Raw genomic sequence first — 26,138 nt, 5'->3', positions numbered from 1 at the left:
CCCACATACAGCTCCGTCAACGATTTTTTTTAAATTCTGGTTCTCAGAACATGGTGACGGAAAAAAATGCATTCTTTACACAAAAGTAATTTTATTTAAAGTTGTAAAAGCTAAAGTGCTATAAACTTGGTATCGCCGGAATCGTACTGACCCGCAGAATGAAGTTAACATGTCATTTATAACGCATGATGAACGCTGTCCAAAAAATCAAAAACCTAAAAAACAATGCCAGAATTGCTGTTTTTTTGGTCATCTTGCCTTCCAGAAAATAGGATAAAAAGTCGCATGTACCCCAAAATGGTACCGATAAAAACTACAACTCGTTCCGCAAAATAACATCCCTCCTAACACTACGTCTATGAAAAAATTTAGGCTCCTATAAGTCAAGAAAGAATAAATAGGCAGTAGTACAGGCCTGAGGGGAACATTTCTTCTGTTTCAAGAGTCGCTTTGTCAAGGCCCTAAAACTAGGGAACCAGGAACAGGAGGGCCCAAACATATCTGCTGGAAGCGAGGGTGCCCGTATTATACCATGGCAACACTTTCCCAGCAAATTTTCCCAAACTACAAAGGTGCGGAGTGTGGACCAAAAGGGGGGATACGAAACATCGCCATTTATCAGTGCAACACCGGCCTGTGCAGAAAGGATTGCTTCACAGCGTAACACACATCTATGGATTATTTTTTTTTTACCCCATTATTATACTCTCTTATTATGCCACATTATAGACTGAAATACCAGTAAAACTCAAAACAAAACTACTACCAAGCAAAATCCACACTTCGAAATCGAAATGGCACTCCATACACTGTGCCCAAACAGCAGTTTACTTCCACATATGTGGCATCGCCATACCCGGGAGAATCGTTTTAACAATTTTTGGGGTATGTGGCACAAGCTGTGCACAACATTTTTGCCACCAAGATGTCACCTCTAGGAAAAAAAAATGAAATTTTTACTTTACACCATCCGCAGTGCAATCATTTATGGAAAACACCTGTGGGGTCAAAATGCTCAATACACCCCTTAATAAATGCCTGGACGGGTTTAGTTTAAAAAATGGGGTCACTTCTCAGGGGTTTCTTTTATTATTTCACATCAGAGTCTCTGCGATTGGAAACCAATACTTTGTATATCGACCAATTAGGCCTCAATTTTGCATGGTATTCTTTCACTCCTGAACCTGGTCGTATGTCCAGGCAAAAGATGAGGGCTACATGTAGGGTGTTTCTTAAACTGCGAAACACAGCATAATGATTAGGGAGCTGTCTTTTCATGGTGGCACAATCTGGCCACCACATATTGGACACTGAAATGGCATAAATGTCATAGAAAAATTAAAATTTCCACTCTACAACATCGAGTGCTACTTTCTGGAAAACACGGGTAACATGCTCACTACACCCCTAGGTGAATTCCTCAAGGTGTGTAGTTTCCCAAATGGAGTCCCTTTTGGGTATTTTCGCCTACTGGTACCTTAACCCCTTAAGGACGCAGCCTAGTTTTTGCCTTAAGGCTCAGAGCCCATTTTTCAAATCTGACATATTTCACTTTATGTGGTAATAACGTCGGAATGCTTAAACCTACCCAAGCGATTCTGAGATTGTTTTCTCGTGACACATTGGGCTTCATGTTCGTGGTAAAATTTGGTCGATATATTTAGTGTTTATTGGTGAAAAATTGCAAAATTTAGAGAAAATTTTGAAAAAATTGCATTTTTCAGAATGGAAATGCATCTGCTTGTAAAACAGACGGTTATACCACCCAAAATAGTTATTAGTTCACATTTCCCATATGTCTACTTTAGATTGGCATAGTTTTTTGAACATTTATTTTATTTTTCTTGGACGTTACAAGGCTTAGAACATAAACACCAATTTCTCATATTTTTAAGAAAATTTCAAAAGCCTTTTTTTTAAGGTACCTCTTGAGTTCTGAAGTGGCTTTGTGGGGCCTATGTATTAGAAACCCTGATAAAACACCCCATTTTAAAAACTAGACCCCTCAAAGTATTCAAAACAGCATTTAGAAAGTTTTTTAACCCTTCAGGCATTTCACAGGAATTAAAGCAAAGTGGAGGTGAAATTTGCACATTTCATTTTTCTTGCTGAATTTCAATTTTATTAAACAGAAGGTTTTACCAGAGAAACACTACTAAATATGTATTGTCCAGATTCTGCAGTTTTTAGAAATGTCCCACATGTGGCTCTACTGCGCTCGTGGACTAAAACACAAGCCCTAGAAGCAAAGAAGCACCTAGTGCATTTTAAGTCCTCTTTTTTTATTAGAATATATTTTAGGCAGCATGCCAGGTTTGAAGAGGTGTTGAGGTGCCAAAACAGTAGGAATCCCCCAATAGTGACCCCATTTTGGAAACTACACCCCTCAAGGAATTCATTTATGGTTGTTGTTAGCATTTTGACCGCACAGTTTTTTCACAGCACGTATTTGAATTGGGCTGTGAAATGAAAAAAATGTAATTTTTTTCCAATAAAATGTCATTTGTGATCAAAATTTCTTATTTTCACAGGGAAAAAAATACCCCATTTTGTTGCCCAATTTGTCCTTAGTGTGGCAATACCCCATTTGTGGTGATAAACTGCCGTTTGGGCCCATGGGAGGGCTCAGAAGGAAAGGAGCGCTATATGTTTGTTGGAGTCCAGATTTTGCTGGATTGGTTTTCGGGTGCCATGTCGCATTTGCAGAACCTCAGAGGTATCAAAGCAATGGAAACCCACCAGAAGTGACCCCATTTTGGAAACTACACCCCTCAAGGAATTCATTTATGGTTGTTGTTAGCATTTTGACCACACAGTTTTTTCACAGCACCTATTTCAATTGGGCTGTGACATTAAAAAAATGACATTTTTTCCAATAAGATGTAATTTTTTTATCAAAATTTCTTATTTTCACAGGGAACAAAATACTCAATTTTGTTGCCCAATTTCTCCTGAGTGCAGCAATACCCCATTTGTGGCAATAAACTGCCGTTTGGGCCCATGGGAGGCCTCCGAAGGGAAGGAGCGCTGTGTGTTCTTTGGAGTACAGATTTTGCTGGATTGGTTTTCGGGTGCCATGTCGCATTTGCAGAGCCCCAGAGGTATCAAAGCAACGGAAACCCATCAGAAGTGACCCCATTTTGGAAACTATACCCCTCAAGGAATTCATTTATGGGTAATGTGACCTTTTAGACCCCATAGTTTCTTCACAGAACTTATTTGAATTGGGCTGGGAATTAAAAAAAAATATATATTTTTTCCTATAATATGTCATTTTAGCTCAAAAATTCTTATTTTCACAAGAAATAAAATACTCCATTTTGTTGCCCATTTTGTCCTGAGTGCGGCAATACCCCATTTGTGGTGATAAACTGCCGTTTGGGCCCATGGGAGGGCTCAGAAGGAAAGGTCCACCATTTGGCCTACTGGGGATTTTCTAGTGCGAAGTCATGTATGCAGAAGCACCTGAGGTACCAGTACAGTTGAAACCCGCAAGAAGTGACCCCGTTTTAATAACTACACCCTTAAGGCATTCATCTAGAGGTGTAGTGAGCATTTTGACCAGAGACCTACACCCCATAAACTGTAATGTGGGTTCTCCCGGGTATGGCAATACCCTACATGTGGCTGTTATCAGCTGCCTGGACACACAGCAGGGCTCAGAGGGGAAAGACGAGGGGGGATAAGCTGTGCGGAGTGCATCAGGGTAAGTAAAATTGGGGTAAATTATAAACCAAGGGATGTATGATAAATTTTAAAACTGACTTTCATACAGAGCTCTGGTTATTCGGGACACGTGTCACATTGATATATTGTGTCATCCCTTATAGCAGACTTTGCACCTCTTTTGACTTTTTCCCTTCTTGCCAGTTTGGGGAACTTCTCCTGGAAAGTGTTGCCGCCTTGGTACGATGCGTGTGGCCCCGCTTCCAGAAGTACTGGGTGCCCCCCCTTCTTGGTCCCTAAAGATTAGGTTCTTGATAATCACCTCTTGAAATTCCAGGAAAGTTCCCCTCTGGCCTGCACATCGACGTAGCACGTACGCATTGTACAATGCCATCTGTATGATGTGCCCGGCCAGCTTCTTATACCACACCGCATGGCGCTGTAGGGCTTCAGGATTTGATCTGACAAGTCCACACCTCCCATGTACCTATTGTAGTCCAGGATGCAGTCTGGTTTGGGGGTGGCCTTTCCTTCATATATCCTAAACCTGTAGGTATACCCGGATGCACTCTCGCAGCTTATACATCTTCACGCCATACCTTGCCCTCTTACCCGGCAGGTACTCGCGGAAATTGAACCCTCCCTTTAAAATGTACCAGGGACTCATCAATAGAAATACACTTCTCGGGGGTGAATGCTTGGGAAAACCGGGCACTGGAACGGTCTAATAGGGGTCTCCGTTTATACAAACGGTTAAAACTGGGGTCATCTCGGGGTGGGCACGGCTCATTATCAGTATAATGTAAGAAGCGAAGTATTGCCTCATTTATTTATTTTTTTAGGTTCCAGTTCAGTTCTGAAGTTGCTTTGAGGGGCCCATATATTAGAAACCCCTATCAAATACACCATTTTAGAAAGTAGACCCCTCAAAGTATTCACAACAGCATTTAGAAAGTTTATGAACCCTTTAGGTGTTTCACAGAAATTTAGAGCAAAGTAGAGGTGAAATTTACTTTTATATTTTTTTGTCAGAAAATCCTCTTTATACCATTTTTTTTATAACACAAAAGGATTTATCAGAGAAACGCAACTCAATACTTATTGCCCAGATTCTGCAGTTTTGAGAAATATCCCACATGTGGCCCTAGTGTAGTAATGGACTGAAGCACCGGCCTCCGAAGCAAAGGAGCACCTAGTGGATTTTGAGGCCCCTTTTTTATTAGGCACCATGTCCGGTTTTAAGAGGTCTTGTGGTGCCAAAACATTGGGAACCCCCAAAAAGTGACCCCAATTTGGAAACTAGACCCCTTGAGGAATCCATTGTAGTTTTCTTGGGGTGCATGCGGCTTTTTGATCAGTTTTTATTCTATTTTTAGGTGGCGTGGTGACTAATAAACAGCAATTCTGCTATTGTTTTTTTATTTTTTTTTACAGCGTGCACCGTGCGCTATAAATGACATATTCACTTTATTCTGCGGGGCGATACGATTACGGCGATACCAGATGTTTATAGTTTTTTTATGTCTTATGGCGTTTGCACAATAAAATACGTTTTGTAAACAATCATTCACTTTTTGTGTTACCATATTCTAAGAGCCAGAACGTTTTTATTTTTCAATCAATAAAGCCGTGCGAGGACTTATTTTTTGCGTAACGAACTGTAGTTTCCATCAATACCATTTTTAGGTACATGCGACTTTTTGATCTCTTTTTATTCCATTTTTTGGGAGGTGAAGTGACCAAACAATTGTGATTGTGGTTCGGTTTATTATTTTCCTTTACGGCGTTCACCGTGCGGGATAAATAACGAAATAATTTTGTAGTTCAGGCCGTTACGGACGCGGCGATACCAATTATGTATAGTTTATTTGTTTGTTTATATATTTTTATTAATAATAAATGACTGATAAGGGAAAAAGGGGGATTTTTACTTTTAATACTTTTAAATCTTTTATTTTCTTATTTTTACACAACTTCTATTAACTTTTTTTTTACTGTATTACTTTGTCCCACTAGGGAACTTGAGGGCAGGAGGCCCTGATCGCAATTCTAATACACTGCACTACATGCGTAGTGCAGTGTATTAGAACTGTCAGCTACTCACTGACAGCAAGCATAGTGGGTCCTGACGTTGTCAGGACCCACTAGGCTTCCGTCTATGGCATAGCCGGACGCCATTGTTTGGTGTCCGGTTGCCATAGTCACCATCGCCGGCCGCTATCGCGTAGCAGGCCGGCGATGGCAGCTTAACCCCTAAAAAGCCGCGATCTCTATAGAATGCGGCTTTTAAGGGGTTAATCAGCGGGGACACAGCGATCGGCCCCCGCTGTAGGAGCTGTGACAGCTGCTGAACAAGACAGCAGCTGTCACAGCTCCTGTATGTGTCGGGAGGACGGCCGAAATGGCCGTTACTCCCGAGACGTACTATTCCGTCATGGAGCGCGAACGATACAGCTGCCATGACGTAATAGTACGTCCAGGAGCGGGAAGGGGTTAAGGGCCTTGCAAAAGTGACATGGTACCGATAAACCAATCCAGCAAAATCTGTGCTCCAAAAGCCAAGTGACGCTGGTTTTCTTCTGAGCCCCGCCGCGTGTCCTAACAGCAGTTTAGGACCCCATATGGGGTATTTACGTACTCTGGCGAAGTTGCTTTACAAATGTTGGGGTGCTTATTCTCCTTTTATTCCTTGTCGGAATTGTTTTTGTTTGTTTTTTTGTTTTGTTTTCCCTTTTTTCAGTACATTTTGGTGTTTTTCACAATTAAATACTGAATGTTTCGACCAAATTTTACCACCGCATTAACCCCTTCCGTCTTTAGCCACTTTTGACCTTCCTGACAGCCTCATTTTTCAAATCTGACACGTTTCACTTTATAGAACAATTGGAGAAACAGAAGCCATGACGCTACAGTTAGTTAGAAAATAATTGCAAAATTTTATTAGAACATACAATATATTATGACATAGTATAAAAGTTTAAAGAGATCAAAAAAATCAGTGTGGTTGCATCAAAATAATTTAAATCCAGGAAAACTTACATAGGAGAGTTCTTAATAATTATATATACCTCACAGAGACCAAATTTAGGTGTCTAGATATTATTATATGAGCATACATGTATCCTAGTTTGTGATATAACAAGTTCTATTGGGGGAGACAGAGGGTTTATACAAAACCATGTACTCCTAAGTGCCCAGAGTTAAAGGATTGCATGATTTACGCCAATTATAAATGAGTCAAGAAGAGAGGGTCAAAGTCAAGGTAAGTACAAGTAGAAAGAAAAATCTGACATCTATAGTAATCATGCAACAGAAAAATATCCGTTACGTATTAACCAGTATGTATCCAAGCTTACCCACAGGGATGAATGGTCTTATGGCCCCACACTGCGGCCTGATGTAGTAGCACCACTTTATGTGGTAATAACTCCGGAATGCTTTAACCTATCCAAGCGATTCTGAGATTGTTTTCTTGTGACACATTGGACTTTGTTACTGCCAAAATTTGCTCGATACATTCAGTATTTAAATGGGAAAAACACCAAAATTTAGCGAAAAATTTGCATTTTTCTACATTTAAATGTATCTGCTTGTAAGACCGGCAGTAATACCACAAAAAATAGTCGCTAATTAACATCCCCCATATGTCTACATTAGATTGACATCGTTTTTTGAACCTCCTTTTATTTTTCTATGACGTCACAAGGCTTAGAACTTTAGCAGCAATTTCTCACATTTTCAAGAAAATTTCAAAAGGCTATTTTTACAGGGGCCAGTTCAGTTGTGAAGCGGCTTTTAGGGCCTTATATATTAGAAACCTCCAAAAAGTCACCCCATTTTAAAAACTGCACCCCTCAAAGTATTCAAAACAGCATTTAGAAAGTTTCTTAACCCTTTAGACGTTTCAATGTAGCGATGAAATGTACAAATTTCATTTTTTGTTGTTGCAGAAGTTCATTTTTAATCCATTTTTTTTGTAACACAAAGTTTTACCAGAGAAACGCAACTCAATATTTATTGCCCGGGTTCTGCAGTTTTAGGAAATATCCCACATGTGGCCCTAGCGTGCTACTGGACTGAAGCACCGTCCTCAGAAGCAAAGGAGCACATAGTGGATTTTGAGCCTCCTTTTTATTAGAATATATTTTAAGCACCATGTCGGGTTTGAAGGGCTCTTGCGGTGCCAAAACAATGGAAATCCCCCAAAAGTGCCCCCATTTGGGAAACTACACCCCTTAAGGAAATGATCTAGGGTTATAGTGAGCATTTTGACACTACAGGTTTATTGCAGAAATTATTGGAATTAGGCCGTGAAAATGGAAATCTACATTCTTTCAAAGAAAATGTAGGTTTAGCTAATTTTTCTCATTTCCACAAGGACTAAAGGAGAAAAAGCACCACAACATTTGTAAAGCAATTTCTTCCGAGTAAAACAATTCCCAATATGTGGTAATAAACGGCTGTTTGGACACACGGCAGGGCTTAGAAGGGAAAGAGCGCCATTTGGCTTTTGGAGCTCAAATTTATCAGGAATGGATTGTGGAGGCCATGTCGCATTTGCAAAGGGACCAAAACAGTGAAAACGCCCAAAAAGTTACTCCATTTAGGAAACTACACCCCTTGAGGAATTCATCTAGGGGTGTAGTGAGCATTTTGACCCCACAGCTGTTTCATAGATTTTATTTGAATTGGGCAGTGAAAGTAAAAAAAAATTTTTCAATAAGACGTAGCTTTAGAGCAAATTTTTTTTTTTCATTTTCTCAAAATATGAAGCAGAAAAAGAACCCCAACATTTGTTAAGCAATTTCTCCCGAGTATGGCAATACCCCATATGTGGTTATAAACTAATTTTTGGGCTCAGAAGTGAAGGAGAGCCATTTGGCTTTCGGAGTACAGATTTTGCTGGATTGGTTTCTGGTCACTGTCGCATTTGCAAAACCCCTGTTGGACCAAAACAGTGGAAACCCCCCATTTTGGAAACTACACCCTCACGGTATTCACCTAGGGGTGTAGTGAGCATGTTAACCCCGCAGGTGTTTTGCATAACTTAGTGTGCACTCTATATTGCAAAGTGAAAATGGGATTTTTCAATAGATATGCCAATATCTGCCCAGCTTGTGCCACCATAACAAGACAGCGCTCTAATTATTATGCTGTGTTTCCCAGATTTAGAATCACCCTACATGGGGCCCTAATCATTTGCCTGGACATTTGACAGGGCTCAGGAGGAAGAGAATACCATGCGAAACTGAGGCCTAATTTGGCGATTTACACAGAATTGGTTCACAATTGCAGAGGCTCTGGTGTGAAATAATAAAAGAAACCCCTGAGAAGTGACCCCATTTTAGAAACTACACCCCTCAAGGCATTTATTAAGGGGTGTAGTGAGCATTTTCACCGCACAGGTCTTTTCCATAAATGAATATGCTGCGGATGGTGCAAAGTAAAAATTAAAAATTTTCCCCAGATATGCCATTTCAGTGGGAAGTACGTCGTGCCCAGCTTATACCACTGTAGACACACATCCCAAAAATTAAGAGTTCTCCCGGGTATCACGGTGCCATATATGTGGAAGTAAACTGCTGTTTGGGCACACCGTAGGGCTCAGATGGGTGGGAGCGCCATTTGGCTTTTGAAGTGTAGATTTTGCTTGGTGGTAGTTTTGTTTGAGTATTGCTGGTGTTTCCATTTATAATGTGGGGGTACATGTAAACTGGGCAGATTACATCAGGGGCATAGTCAGGTGGTATAATAATGGGGTAAACCATAAAATAATCTATAGATGTGTGTTACGCTGTGAAGCAATCCTTTCTGCACAGGCCGGTGTCGCACTAATAAATGGTGTCTTTACTTATCTCCCTTTTGGTCCACACTCTACACCTTTGCAGTTTGGGGAATTTGGCTGGGAAGTGTTGTCCTGGTATAATACGGGCGCCCTCGCTTCCAGCAGATATGTTTGGGCCCTCCCCTTCCTGGTTCCCTATTTTTAGGGCCCCGATAAATCGCCTCTTGAAACAGACAATGTTCCCCTCATCTGCATATTTTTTATTTCCTGACTAATTGGAGCCTCAACCCAGTTAATTTTTTGATAGATGTAGTGGCATGAGGGCTGTTTTTTTGCGGGACGAGCTGTGGTTATTATTGGTACCATTTTGGGGTACATGTGACTTTTTGATCACTTTTTTTATCCTATCTTTTAAGGGGCAAGGTGACCAAAAAACAGCAGTTCTGGCATAGTTTTTTTTTTATACAGCGTTCACATGCGTTATAAATTACATGTTACCGTCATTCTGCGGGTGAGTACGATTCTGGCGATACCTAATTTATAGAACTTTTTTATGTTTTACAACTTTTTGCACAATAAAATTACTTTTGTAAAAAATGTATTTTTTCTGTCGCCATATTGTGAGAGCCATAACTTTTTCATTTTTTCCGTCGACGGAGCTGTATAAGGGCTTGTTTTTTGCGGGAAGAGCTGTAGTTTTATAGGCACCATTTTTGGATACATGCGATTTTTTTTTTTGATTTTTTTTTTATCACTTTTTATTTCAATTTTTGTAGGGCAAAGTGACCAAAAACCAGAAATTCTGTCATTATTTTTAAAGTTTTTTTTTTTTTTACGCTGTTCACCGCGTGGAATAAATAACATAATATTTTTATAGTTTAGGCCGTTACGGTCGGCGATACCAAATATGTATGTTCTTTTTTTTTTTTTTATAGATAATAAAGGACTTGATAAGGGAAAAAAAGCGATTTATGTTTTATTTTATTACTTAAAACTTTTATTATTTTTTAAAACTTATTTTTTTTTTTTCACTTTTTTTTTTTTTTTTACGCTTTCCTTTAGTCCCACTAGGGGACTTGAAGGTCCAACTGTCAGATTTTTTTTCTAATACATTGCAGTACCTACGTAGGTTTCCTGTTGTCATAATAGCAGTCGGCAGTCGTGCGATTGCAGGGCACAGCTGGCGATCTGCTAGCAACCACAAAGATACATCTGATCGCTGCATCTCAGGGGTTAATGGCAGGGATCAGAGCTAGCTCCGGTTCCTGCTGTTACAGGTGGATGTCACCTGTAACATACAGCTGATATCCACCGCTGATGACTCCGGCTCATCTCTTGAGCCGGCGCAATCTCGTCGGCGGCTACGGAAGGCACCCCGGGAGGCCACTTTTAGGCCTCTGGTTGCCATTGCAGCCACCGATTTCATTGCTGGGGTGTCGATGAGCTGCAAACACCTTAAATGCAGCGATCGCGTTTGACAGCTGCATTTAAGGGGTTAATGGCGGGGATCGAAGCTAACTTCGGTCCCCGCTGTTACTGCAGGATGTCAGCTGTAAGATACAGCTGACATCCGGGGATGATGGCACGACTCCGCTTCTGAGCCGGTGCCATGCATTTGTCGTACATATACAACATTTTGCGGGAAGCACTGGATTTCCATGACGTATACTTACGACAAATGTCGGGAAGGAGTTAAAGTCCAAGTTTTACGAGAAAACAAACTCAGAATCGCTTTGATAGGTAAAAACATTCCAAAGTTATTATCACAAAGTGACGCATGACAGATTTAAAAAAAATAATAATTAGGCTGTCTAGAAGGTCAAAAGTGGCCACAGCGGGAAGGGGTAAAGGACATATTATGAATTATTATTATTACTGTTCATTGACCAGATACAGTTTCCAACCTATTAGTGCAAAAAGTCCCAGTTACATGTGCATAGAGTGCCTAGATATATGGCATCAAACATGAATAAAAGCTTAAAATGCCCATTGACATAATTTCACTTTATCTGGACCCATAATGATAATTTTTATATATGAACAATAAATAATTCTGCTGTTTGTCTGATTGATTTGTGCATTAGAACGGAGCAATGATTGTTTAGATGGCTCTGATTCATTTTCATCAGAATAATAATTATGTGTAAACACCTTAAGGCCCCACGCACATGACCGGAACGGATCCATTTTTATCCTTATGCTGATCTAAAAACTAATTTGAGTAACAGATTATACAATGCAAGTGTAAACATAGCCTAAAGGGCCTTTTACAGTGGCCGACAATAGGCGGGTGCAGCGATCGCCGATCGAGACATCGTTGATTGGCGCTCGCTTGCTCCTGTCACACGGAGCTATGGATGGGGACGAGCAGTCGTTACTCCAGGCACTCGTCCACATACATTATCATGTCGGCAGCGCGTCTCCCTGTTTACACACCAAGATGTGCTGCCGACAACGATAATATTTTACTTTTTTAAAACTATACGATCAGCAGATGATTGCGTTTGCGCGTTCATCTGCTGATCGCTGCCCTGTTTACACAGGGCAATTATTGGCAACGAGCGTTCTATAAACGCTTGTCTGCCGAATAACCGCCCAGTGTAAAACCCCCTTAACGTGGCTATAATTAGATCAGAGAATTGCCTACACTGGATACAAACAGCCTGGACTCCAGACTGATACATTGTAGCAAACTAGCAGAGGCATTTGTGCAGATGAGGGGGTTTTACACTGGGCAATTATCATGCAGACAAGCGTTCATATAACGCTCGTTGCCGATAATTGCCTTGTGTAAAAAGGGCAGCGCTCAACAGATCAATGAGCAAACGATCATCTGCTGGTCGTATAGTTTTAAAAAAGTAAAAGATTATCGTTGTCGGCACGGCAGCACATCTTGGTGTGTAAACAGGGAGACTCGCTGCCGACATGATAATGGCGTATGGGGACCAGCGATCGGTGTAACGACCGCTCGTCCCCATCCATAGCTCTGTGTGACAGGAGCAAGCGAGCACCGATCAACGATGTCTCCTTGATCGGCGCACACTGCATCAGCCAAGTGTCGGCCGGTGTAAAATTTATTTAACTCCAAGAGCATTGCCTAAATTGATACAATTGTATTCACTTCTCAGATGAGAGCAGGATTAGCTATGTGCAGGTTTGCTATCCCTGACTGCAAACCGACATCTTCAAAATGGTGAGATATTGAACACAAGTATATTATAAACTTGTGGAACTTTATGGATACAGTTAGGCCACATGCGCACGCAACTGTAATAGTTTTTACTTTCTGCAAATATAGATCCGACGGCTAGGGATACACCTCCGTAGCCGTCCGCAATTTAATTTCGGAAGCGTAGACTTGTATGGGCCAGTCCGTGACGCAATTTTGGACAAGAATAGGACATGTTCTAAAATTTGCGGATCATTTCTATGGCCCGGACGCACATCCGTAAATTAAATATACGAAAAGCTGTACGTGGCCAATAGAAATGAATGGGTCCGCAATTTCATTCGTAATTCCGAATTAAAATTACGGTCGTGTGCATGGGGCGTTATGAAGTATTCTTTACATAGACTCCATTTAACAGCTTCACATAGAAGGCTTTGACTACAGAGCAGAAATCACCCGCGTACATCTGTCTCCCTTTTCAAACCCTGCGTGACCCTTGGTTCTCTACTTTCTCTCGGTTAGCTTCACTTGTGTAATCTCTGACCTGGTTGACCTGCGTTCTCTTCTTGCATACTATTGCAGTGAAGCTCGAGAAATGGCTGAGGGCCCCTGAATGAGCATGGTTTATAAAGTGCCTGAGCTGACCGATAATCCTTACACAGACCCTAGTAAAGAGAGAGCATGGAGTATGATGTTTGTAAGTGCCCGGTTAGTTTGGCCGTTACGCGACTAATGGATTTGACATGTTGACCGCTGGCTAACTTAGCGCAGTGCACCATCTGTTGGGTCAGGGGACGGGGATTGTCGTAGTTCACGGTCGAGCTTGCCAGCTGCTGCTTTCATATGTGCAGATTTTGACCAGATAATTTATTTTTTTTCCCTTCTGTAGCTTGAACCAGATATTTTAATATGGACAGTCATGCCTCACAGACACCTTGTCATTCAACTCACGCTCCTCTCCATTCCAAGTCTATTTTTCTGATTCTCAGCCTGGAAACTGCGAATTTAGGTTAACAGTGAAAGGAAAAAACATTATTAATAGCCCCATCCACCTTCCCAACAAGTGTTTTATTTGCTATACTGAATCTTAAATGAAAAGTGAAGCAACTTTGCAAACGCTCTTAAACGGTATTCCCCCTTTTAGACATTTAGGCCATGTTCAGACGTGGCAGAGTTTTTCCGCTGCAAATCTTGGTGCAGATATGGGGCAATTACGCAACGAATCTGCACCAACATTTGCATATTTGACAGGTAATTCAGACGTTGCAGAAAACACAGCGGACTTGCCACAGATTTCAGTTTTTGCATTGCAAAGTCTGAAATACGCAGTGAAATTATTCTCCGCAACAGACAGTGCATGCTGCGGAGGGAAAATTCTGCACCGCAGCCTATGGTCCGCAGCGGAGTTTTCCACAACGTCTGAACGAACTTGCCTAAAAATGTATTGAAACAACTGTAAAAAACGGCCGCTGGAGAATTCCACAGCAGACTGTCCGCAGCGGAAATTCAACAGCAATTCCGCCACGTGAATGTTCCCTTATAGCATATCCGCAGGATAAGCTTTAAATGTCTGATCGATGCGGGTCCCACGTCTGACCCACACCTATCTTTAAAACTGAACCCGGCCCGCGATGTATGTTGTCCCACTGTCGCTGCTCTCCAGATAATGAGTTACAAGGTGGCCGCGAGTACCCAAACCGCATACCTGTGCAAGCTACATTGTTTCGGGAACTACAGAAACCGAGTATCTCATTGTTCTACGTTGTTTCCCGAATTCCTGTTGGCTTCTATGGAAGTTACGGAAACAATGTAGCTAGACTGTTTCAATACTCTAAGCCACCTCGTAACTAGGAGGCCAGAAAGCAGAGGGACAAGGTAGGGGGGGGGGGGGGGTTCAAGAGACCCCATTTTAAATGTTAGGCATAAACATGTGGCTCAGCTAAGCATGTGTGCTTCCATGATGGGGAGATCGCTAGTAGACTCTTCTCACCACAGCTTATTTCCCATATAAATTCAACATGCCTGCGTCAGTCTTCAGAATTTCAGTAATGATCAATGTTTTTTTTTTTTTTGCAAAATCAATATGATAATGGTGATTTTAAAATAGTACCTCTTATATTCAGTGAATTATTTCACCAGTGCTACGATACCTTGCCATGGGGGAAAAAGGAGCGCTATTTCTGGAATAAAGCAGTAACTTTTTTTTCTTATTTCATGGCACCCATTTAAATCGAGGGAAAGAAAAACAAAGTTAGCAATTTCCCTGCACATTCACCTGCGGAGGGCGCTGTAATGGCAGCTACATTATTTGTCACACAGCTTTTTTACAACTGATAAATTGAATACAATAACTAAGTAGAAGAATTGGCAGAAAACTTCTTCTCCTACTTGTTTTGGGGATTATTCTGTAACTGTATATGTGCAATTTGTTGCATTATTTATTTTTCTTGTTTTTGACTGTGTCATATTGTTTTTTGCTAGGCATGTATAGATGAGAACCTAGAAGTGGTAGAATTCCTAGTTAACCATGGTGCCAATGTGAATCAAGCGGACAACGAAGGATGGACACCGTTACACGTTGCGGCCTCCTGTGGCTACATGGAAATAGCAGAGTGAGTAAAGGGTTAATTATGCGCGTTTTGTGTAACATTAATAACTGCGTTTTTGTTTTTTTCTTAAATTGTCTTCTATTAGTAAGTCTGGTGTTGCCGCTATGTTACTCAATGATGGCTGTACATCTAGCGGCATGCTAGTCATATCGCACATGGAACATTGTGTATGACTTCTGCCACGAGTATACAAGAAATACATAGTTATTAGGTCAGCCCTCAGCTGTCTTTAACTCTACTAAGTATAAATGTATGTATCAAAGGTCATTACAGAGAAGGGTTGCATAATGCATTGAAATATCTATACTATTTGGATTCTGTGCACCCTCAAACGGTTCAATACTGTTAACTCGCACAGCTTAGTATTTTAACACATGAATGTAGTCCGAGCTGGACTGCGGCTGTATAGTACAGCCGTTACCCCACTCCTGACAAGTGTGTGCGTGCATGGTCAGCATGAAGTGTTGCGGCCGGCGCCGCACTAATGAGCGCCGGCACTGAAGACATAGAACATGTTGGGCGCACTGCAAAACACCCCCATGTTCTGTCTTCAGGGCCAGCGTCGCCGCTCATTAGTAAAACGCTGGTCCCATCGTTGTCAAGCGGGGCAATGGCTGTATTACACAGCCGTAGCCACGCTCTAACGACGGAGATCAGGGAAACCTCTGATCTCTTCTGCTTTTCGCATGAATTCTGCGATTAAAGCTGACTAAGTATTGGGCAGTATTCAAGGGGGATGCCCCTTGGATCGCGTCACAGGGAATGCCTATGACTCTATCGATGGACATACCATATATGGGCAGGCAGCCCAGGGTCCATTGAATGACCACAGGGCTGTCTGGCCATATTTCCTATTAGGACATACTTAGGTATGTCCTAACAACTGCCTGTGTACTATCAGTTTATAGATATATGCAAGTAGATTAAAACCAAAACAACATTTTTTTTCCGTAATGATTTTTTTTTATTGAATAGAAGTGATCAAACATAAAAATATATATTTGTGTTCTAGCCGTAATTGTAACTGCCCTGTTGATTAAAGTTGGTATATTATTTATACCACATGATGAACAGCATAGAAAAAGCAAAACATAAAAGTTAAATGTGAATGTTTATGTACCTTAACCCCTTGATGACGAGCCTATTTTAGACCTTAATGACCAAGCCATTTGTTACGTTTTTCCATCGTCGTATTCCAAGTAGGGATGTCACGATACCAGAATTTGGACTTCGATACCGATACTTCATTTAGTATTGCGATTTCGATACCAATTTCGATACTTTGCCAACAGTAATAAAAAAAAAAAAATCTTCAGTTTTCTGATGTGAGGCGCGACGTGTGATGAATTTTGAACGCACCTCACATTGAGGCTGGGTTCACACGACCATGTTACGTCCGTAATGTACGGAACGTATTTCGGCCGGAAGACCCGGACCGAACACACTGCAGGGGGCCGGGCTCCTAGCATCATAGTGATGTACGACGCTAGGAGTCCCTGCCTCTGCGTGGAACTACTGTCCCGTACTGTAATCATGATTACAGTACGGGACAGTTGTCCTGCAGCGAGGCAGGGACTCCTAGCGTCGTACATAACTATGATGCTAGGAGCCCGGCTCCCTGCAGTGTGTTCGGTCCGGGTCTTCCGACCGAAATACGTTCCGTACATTACGGACGTAACATGGTCGTGTGAACCCAGCCTAATAGTAATTAATCCCATCATGTTTCTCAGTCATAGTGGGTTAATGTGCGAGGTACATGATGGGGTTAATTACTATTAATGTGAGGAACATGGAGGGTAAATTCATCGCACCTCGCGCCTCACATTAATAAGTGAATGAAAGCCGTGTTTATTTCATTTTTTGACAGCGTTTTTGTTTTTACTTTATTTTTAAACTTTAATGTACTGACATATATCAGATATGTGCCAGTACATTAGCCTGTGGACAGATAACACACAGACATATATCAGATATGTGCCAGTACATTAGCCTGTGTATGTATAGTACACAGGCAGTTGTTAGGACATACTTGGGTATGTCCTAACAACATGAAATATGGTAAGACAGCCCTGGGGTCCGTCAATAGACCCTGGGCTGTCTGCCCATATATGGTATGGCCCTCGATCGCGTCACAGGAATTCCCTGTGACGCGATCCAGGGGCATCCCCCCTTCTCATTTTCCCCTGAATGCTGCAGTCCGCTGTGATCGCAGCATTCAGGGGAATAACGGCGGAGATGAGAGGTTTCTCTGATCTCCGCCGTTATAGAGCGGGGCTGCGGCTGTGTAATACAGCCATTGCCCCGCTCCTGACAGGAAGTGCGCGCGCGGTCAGTATGAGGTGATGCGGCCGGCGCTGCACTAATGAGCGGAGTTTCAGGCACTGAGGACAGAACATGGGGGTGTTTTGCAGTGTGCCCGCCATGTTCTGTCTCCAGTGCCGGCAATCATTAGTGCAGCGCCGGCCGCATCGCATCATCCTGACCCCGCGAACGTATCATGACTCAGGAGCGGGGCTGTGGCTGAATTACACAGCCGCGCTCCCATACATTCATGTATTACTATACGGAGCTGTGCGGCTTCGCAGCTCAGTATCGAAATACAGGAAATAGCGGTATCGAACCGTTTAGGGATGCACAGTATCGAAACAGTATCGAAGTTTCGATGCACCGTGCATCCCTAATTCCAAGAGCTATAACCTTTTTATTTTTGCATCGACATCGCTGTATAAGGTCTTGTTTTTTGCAGGACAAGTTGTATTTTTTAATAGCACCATTTTGAGGTACATATTATTTATTGATTAACTTTAATTAACTTTTTTTTGGGGGGGGAATAGAAAAAAACCTGAAATTTCGCCACTTTTTCGCGTCTTAAATCTACGCCGTTTACCGTGTGATATAAATAACACAATAACTTTATTCAGCGGGTTGTTATGATTGCAACGATACCAAATTTGTATAGTTTCTGTATGTTTTACTACTTTTACACAGTAAAAACGCTTTTTTTTTTTCAAAATTATTTGTTTTTGTGTCTCCATATTTGAAGAGCCATAACTTTTTTTTATTGTTTCGCGGATGCGGTTGTATGAGGGCTTTTTTTTTTTTTTTTTTGCAGGAAGACTTGTAGTTTTTATTGGTACCATTTTGGAGTAGATGCGACTTTTTGATCACTTTTTATCACATTTTTTTTAAAGTCAGGATTCACAGAAAACAGCAAATTTGGCATCATTTTTTATTACATTTTTTACGGCGTTCACCGTGCGGGTTAAATAATGTAATAGATTTATAATCGGGGTCGTTACGGACGCGGCGATACCATATATGTGTAACTTTTTTACTTTTATTTTGTTTTGTTTTTTAATAGTAAAGCACTTTGTAAGGGGAAAAGGTGTGTTTTTCATTTTTTTCAAATTTTTTTTTAATAACTTTATGAAACTTTTTTTTTTTTACTTTTTTACTAGTCCCACTAGCGGACTTTAATATGCGATTCTCCGATCGCTATTATAATACACTGCAATACTTTTGTATTGCAGTGTATTACAGCCGTTTAAAACGGACAGGCATCTGCTAGGTCATGCCTCCGGCATGATGTAGCAGGCATTCGCTCCAGGCAGACCTGGGGGCCTTTATTAGGCCCCCGGCTGCCATTGGAGACACAGACACTTGGCGATCGTATCGCCGGGTGTCGGGATGAGAGGGAGCTCCCTCCCTCTCTCCAAAACCACTCAGATGCGGTGCACGCTATTGAGCGCTGCATCTGAGGGGTTAAACAGGCGAGATCGATATGATATATCGATCTCACCCGTTAGAGCAGGGACCTTTAACGGCTCCCTGCTCTGTTTATCCTGATGCAGCGCTGTAAAAAGGCCGATGCATCAGAATAAAGCCCATTAGTGGCCGCCCTAAAAACACTATGGGGCAGTCACTAAGGTGTTAAGGGTAAGGCTACACAGTTCGTCATTTACGCGGTTTTGTTGCATATGAGAACCGCATGTGGTCAACTGCATTCGTTGTTTGTCTCTAAAAAAAAACGCAACAGAACTGCAGCATTATAAAGGAGATAATTGATGGACATAAACTTCAACACCAGTGAAAACTGTTACGTGCTTCCTGTATATAGTTCATTACAATGCATTGCAGAACTGTTAGCAAAACCACAAGCAGTTCAGCAACAACTTTGGCAGCGCGGTCATTAACCGCATGCAGTCGGACATTATGAAGATGCAGTCAACTGCACAAAAAAACACATTGTAATATAATAGCAGCAGTCTGTCCATAACACAAATTTCACCCTAGACTTCTATTAAAAAATGACTTGCTGCGGTTTGAAAATGCAACGTGGCTGCATCGTGTGGCCTTACCCTAACAGTGCCACTGAGAAAATGTGCCCATATAGAGTTGCAACAATAAAAACATAAAAAAATTATGGCTGTTAAAAGAAAAAGAAAAAAAATGCGGTGGGACAGCAAGTAAAATTTTTTTTTTTTTTAGTCCTTTGCACTGAATTTTTTATTTTTTTTTGCTAGTTTGCTTCCTTAATGCAAAATTAAGATACTTTCTAAATAGTCTTCACTAAAAATGTCCTACCGTTTTTTACTGCTGTAGAGTCTAATTAAAAGCCCATTTACACAGGCAGCTAATTGGACAGATTCCAACGCTAACAAGCGGGCAGGCACGATAATCGCTTAATGTGAATACGTGTAGCAGCTAGCGATTAAACACTCTTCGATTGTGCAAATAATCATTGGTCGTTATGACATTCTGGTATGTAAACATGAATAGTTTGATAGCCAAAATGTGACATTGTTAAATAGGCAACCAAACAATGAATTTCGATTGAGACAATTATGTTGTGTAAATACTGGTGTGTAATTTCTATTAGATCATTTACAGCAATCGTATCAAAGATGGCTAATATGAATATCTGCTTGTATAAATGGACCTTAACTCCTGTACATAACTGGCTGTACTGCTGATTCTGACATAGATCGACTCTCCATTTTATAAATGGCAGCAGGGAGAGGGAGGAGGTTGTAAATGGCAGATCAGAGTGTGGAGAGGGGAGAAAGCATAGTTAGGGAGGGCAGATCACATAGGCTGAACTTTATCAGCGTGTACATAGAGAGGAAAGCTGGGGGGAATCACGCAGGCTAACAGTGTAGAGAAAAAGGAGAGAAAGGCCTACAAAAACACTGCAAAGTGAGGGGGAAATCACACACACCTCAGTATAGGTGTCCAGACGAGGGAGAAGAGACCCCTTTATGGCTGTAGCAGGAGAAAGCAGTACAGGAATGAAGCTGTGGTGCTATATAAGAGCTAATGAAGGTAGCAGCATCCTGGACACACAGACCTCACATATCATTTATTACTGGGAGGGACACAACCACATGAGAAAAGTCTGAAACTAACAACATATTGCAAACTGAATATCAGCGGGTCTGAAAATGATTGAAAGAATGAAGATTGCAGCATGAGTCTTATTGCAACTTTGACACCAGGTATTACGAACATGTGTAAAAAAAAAATAATTCATGTCGATGGCGTCTACAGCCTTTAACATAAAAACTGTCTGTGTTCTTAAAGGGTTAAAAAGGCTTTCCAGTTTTAATGTAAATTTAATTTTAAAGGGAGCAGAAGGAAATTGATACTGCGTTATGAATAGTACGTGGTAACCGACCACAAAAAAAAAACAAACCTTTTATGGTCTGATACAAAGTCATACTTCCTTCCATCTGTCCCCTACTTCTTTCTAATCTACCAAATGTTAGGCTCTGTTCACACCAAGTTTAGTGTATATGCCGGTAACTTTTCCAAACTTATTTATAGGGCTCCACTCACCCCATGGACACCAAAAGAGTGACCTTATGGCATCTGTCAGTTTGGTATACTTTTTTTTATTTTTTGCTTTATAGAAAAGCGTTGTCTAATCATGTCTTTGAGGAGGCATCCTGCATTAAATTATACTGTGGTATTTTTTGTTTTGGGAGCATATGGGTGACCTATTCCACTATACAAGGGCATTCATCAGCGCTTCAGTCAGCAGTATATGTTGGGCAATACTCCTGACCTATGTGCATGGTGAAAGTCTCGGACGTGATGTGAACAGGGCCTTGAAGTTGGGGACAGATGGAAGGAAGTACAATGGTTTTGTTTGTTGCCGATTACCACAGAGACACATAGGTCTGAATAGCAGCTGTAGCCCCAAACGATAGGATATTTTTGATTAATGATTTTGGTTGTTTTTTTTTTTTGTTTTTTTTATGGGAGAATGTAATAAAAATTGGTGTCCATAGCCTTTAATTCAAGCCAGAAAACTCCTTCAAAATATATGGTGGCCTTTTGCCGATCAGTACAATGAGTGCCGCCTTCACTTCATTGTTTACACTGCTCAGTCCCACTTGCTAAGAGTAGGCCCTCAATATGGCTTTATACTTTACCTGGTGCATATATTTTTAAAGCTGTTGACTACTTTGCAGACTCATGACACTTTATTTTTTTTAACCTGTTTCCAGGTATCTCTTAAAGCATATGGCCAGCATTGCTGCTGTGAACAGTGACGGGGATGTTCCACTGGACATTGCTGAAGATGACTGTATGGAGACTCTGCTTCGTGCAGAAATTACAAAGAGAGGTGAGAGTCCTGGCACTCGCTAATCTTCTTCCAAACAGCAGCAATTAATTCATGACAGGAAAACTACTTCATGCTGGAAAATGAGGCCCATTGCCGGCACGACCCTTGACTACACAGCAAAACATTTCCACAATGCAAACAGATTTTAAATCATTTATTCCAGAAGGTCAAACAAAGCTTAAAAGCTGGAATAAATGTAGAATACGCATACGGAAGTGTTATGCTTCTCTGGCACTTTCAAAGACTTATGGGGCGTGTGGACGCGAGTTGCCCCGATGGGGCAACCCTCATTAAATACAGGCTATACTTTAACATCCAGGAGCAGTCACTACTGTCATTTTTTTAACCATAAAACAACAATGTCCTGAAATAACACCCTTACAACGGAGAGGATTGTTGTGGTAAAATTGGCCATATAACAGGATGTGTAGTAGTATATGGTCGAAGTCCTAGAAGGCCATTCTGTCATGCTCATGTATGGCCATTGAATAACTGGTTTAGTGTTAGTGTGCCTGTATATATATATATATATATATATATATATATATATATATATATATAATTTTTTTTTTTAAATTAATCCCTAGTACAGGTTATGCATCAAACTTTGTATCATATCTTATGTAATACCTTCAGCAGCCTGTAGTTTCTATTTCTCTGCTGGCAGATTTTATGTAAATATTCAGAAACTTCCTCACAGTCCCAAAAAACTGTCTAGATCTGATACAATAGAAGGCAGAGAGGAGGGGGATGCAGCTGCATCGGTGCACAGCTCTTGCATCATTCTAGGAAAGGCCTACCCACTGAGCAAGCTTGTAGAGAGAAAATTCCTCTCTTGTACTTTTGACCTGCACAAAAAAATAATTTAATTCTACAATAAAAAATAAATAAAAACAATGTACCTCCATACCCACTTTTTTTTTATGAAAGCGGACGCCTGGCACGTTGTCAAAATGCTGCTCAACAATTTACACGTGGGAGCATTCATGTAATTTTGCATCAAAGTGAAACATTGTTTAAAAAAAGACATAAATACTCAATCTTTGTGGGTAAAAGTCTGACCCAAGCAGACAAGCCTGAGATGCACAACAGCTTCTAAAGATAAAAGTATATGATGTGCAGAGTACATACAGTCCACTTATACCTGTGTCTACATGCACGTATCTGCACATAATCACCAGAACTGAAGAGACCACATCCCTGATTGGTAAGAGGGATGACAACATAAGGAAAGTTCCTTTATCACCCCCCTGAGGTCACTGTAGGTAGTACGGGGTGGAGGGATGACTGTAATAGGATGAGATCTTTCTTTCTGCTATCACTTGCAGCTCCCCCCCCCCCTCCTAAGATTATTCATCCAGTTCTGTGACCAGCTGAGTGCTCCACCATGAATATTGCATCTAGATCTAAGCTCTAGTCCTTATATTTTAGCCGTGTCAAGCGTTTAAAGTCCTATGATGTATTACATACATCCTTGGCCGTGAAAGGGTTAAAGACCTGCAAAGGGATGAAAAAGCTGCAGACGCGGGTCACTCACAAATTCTGGTTGCACTTCATACATTGCGAATATCGATTTAGGTGACTAAAGCCTGATCAATCTTAACCTATAGTAGGGAAGGAGCAGAGAAAATCTGTAACCCTGTTGATTCATTGTAGAGTTTTTTTTATCACAGCCATAGGTGAAATGTAGACCACTGTTTGCAATTTGTCCAGAACTCTCTCGATCTCTAAGGGCCCTTTTACACCGGCCAATTACCGAGGAAATTAGTGTTTATGGAACTCTCGTTCCCGATAATTGCCCTGTGTAAACAAGGCAACGATCAGCCGATGAACAAGCAAACGCTTGTTCATCGGCTGATTGTATTGTTTTAAATGCCCAAAATATTATCGTTGTCGTCCGCATAGCTCCCTGCGAAAACAGGTAAATGTGCTGCCGACATGATGGAAATGTATGGGAACGAGCGCTCGTCCCCATACTAGTTCCTTGTGAAAGGAGCAAACCAATGCCGATCAACGAATTGGACGGTGGAAAAGTACCATAACCTCTTCTCTCTTTTACTTGTTGTGTTATGCAAACCATTGTTTCTATTTGTAGAGAAATGCACTTTCTGAAATCGGCTTTCAATTTCTGTCTCACAAGTCAGGAAGGCATGTGGTTCCCATGCCTAATGAGATTGGGAGGCTGTACAGTCTGTGCATATGTCATTTACAGGGAGGCAGTACTGTCTGTGCATATATCATTTACAGGGAGGCAGTACTGTCTGTGCATATGTCATTTACAGGGAGGCAGTACTGTCTGTGCATATGTCATTTACAGGGAGGCAGTACTGTCTGCGCATATGTCATTTACAGGGAGGCAGTACTGTCTGTGCATATGTCAGTTACAGGGAGGCAGTACTGTCTGTGCATATGTCAGTTACAGGGAGGCAGCACTGTCTGTGCATATGTCATTTACAGGGAGGCCGTACAGTCTGTGCATATGTCATTTAAGGGGAGGCAGTACTGTCTGTGCATGTCATTTACAGGGAGGCAGTGCTGTCTGTGCATATGTCATTTACAGGGAGGCAGTGCTGTCTGTGCATATGTCCTTTACAGGGAGGGCGTACTGTCTGCATATGTCATTTACGGGGAGGCAGCACTGTCTGTGCATATGTAATTTACCGGGAGGCAGTGCTGTCTGTGCATATGTCATTTACAGGGAGGCAGTACTGTCTGTGCATATGTCATTTACAGGGAGGCAGTACTGAGTGCATATGTCATTTACAGGGAGGGCGTACTGTCTGCATATGTCATTTACCGGGAGGCAGTACTGTCTGTGCATATGTCATTTACAGGGAGGCAGTGCTGTCTGTGCATATATCCTTTACAGGGAGGCAGTACTGTCTGTGTATATGTCATTTACAGGGAGGCAGTGCTGTCTGTGCATATGTCATTTACAGGGAGGCAGTACTGAGTGCATATGTCATTTACAGGGAGGGCTTACAGTCTGTGCATATGTCATTTACAGGGAGGCAGTACTGTCTGTGCATATATCCTTTACAGGGAGGCAGTACTGTCTGTGCATATGTCATTTACAGGGAGGCAGTACTGAGTGCATATGTCATTTACAGGGAGGGCGTACAGTCTGTGCATATGTAATTTACAGGGAGGCAGTACTGTCTGTGCATATGTCATTTACAGGGAGGGCGTACAGTCTGTGCATATGTCATTTACAGGGAGGCAGTACTGTCTGTGCATATATCCTTTACAGGGAGGCAGTACTGTCTGTGCATATGTCATTTACAGGGAGGCAGTACTGAGTGCATATGTCATTTACAGGGAGGGCGTACTGTCTGCATATGTCATTTACAGGGAGGCAGCACTGTCTGTGCATATGTCATTTACAGGGAGGGCGTACAGTCTGTGCATATGTCATTTACAGGGAGGCAGTACTGTCTGTGCATATATCCTTTACAGGGAGGCAGTACTGTCTGTGCATATGTCATTTACAGGGAGGCAGTACTGAGTGCATATGTCATTTACAGGGAGGCAGCACTGTCTGTGCATATGTCATTTACCGGGAGGCAGCGCTGTCTGTGCATATGTCATTTACAGGGAGGCAGTGCTGTCTGTGCATATATCCTTTACAGGGAGGCAGTACTGTCTGTGCATATGTCATTTACAGGGAGGCAGTGCTGTCTGTGCATATGTCATTTACCGGGAGGCAGTGCTGTCTGTGCATATGTCATTTACAGGGAGGCAGTACTGAGTGCATATGTCATTTACAGGGAGGCAGTACTGTCTGTTCATATGTCATTTACAGGGAGGCAGTACTGTCTGTGCATATGTCATTTACAGGGAGGGCGTACTGTCTGCATATGTCATTTACCGGGAGGCAGTACTGTCTGTGCATATGTCATTTACCGGGAGGCAGTGCTGACTGCATATGTCAATATGCACAGACTTCTTGATGGGCTATAATACAAAGCAGCCAATCTCAGGACACAATACTGCAGTGTAAAGCATGAGGGCAGAATGGAGCAGCAGCAGCCTGAGCTAAGGTTAAGCCAAAGGAGAAAGGGCCAGATCATAATACAGGGTAAAATGTTAAGGGTTTAACCCGGACTACAAATACACCTCTTATGTGTTCGTCACAATGATCCCGCTATATCTCGCACAACTGTTTGGTGATATCAAGAGCTATATTAAGAACCGGTAATCTGTAGTCTTCCAGTTAATACTTGGTGTAATATATGTCTCGAGGGACGTATGCTGCAGAGTTCACTGTATAATTATTTATAG

At 41.6% G+C, this 26,138-nt stretch overlaps 1 protein-coding gene across 5 annotated transcripts in view; it reads left to right on the top strand.

Annotated features, from left to right (window-relative positions):
• Window positions 1-26,138, top strand: part of PPP1R12C (protein phosphatase 1 regulatory subunit 12C) — a 114,478-nt gene that overhangs the window by 37,712 nt on the left and 50,628 nt on the right. For all 5 annotated transcript variants that reach the window (XM_075839910.1, XM_075839911.1, XM_075839913.1 and 2 more), the window contains exons 2-3: window positions 15,102-15,232; window positions 21,739-21,857. In XM_075839910.1, coding sequence (XP_075696025.1) covers window positions 15,102-15,232; window positions 21,739-21,857 — 250 coding nt within the window. The remainder of the gene's footprint in view (window positions 1-15,101; window positions 15,233-21,738; window positions 21,858-26,138) is intronic.

Source organism: Rhinoderma darwinii, chromosome 10, assembly GCF_050947455.1.
Source record: "Rhinoderma darwinii isolate aRhiDar2 chromosome 10, aRhiDar2.hap1, whole genome shotgun sequence".
NCBI classification, from domain to species: Eukaryota; Metazoa; Chordata; class Amphibia; order Anura; family Rhinodermatidae; genus Rhinoderma; species Rhinoderma darwinii.
Note: the sequence above shows the minus strand (reverse complement) of the source record. Positions and strands in the feature narration are given on the sequence as shown.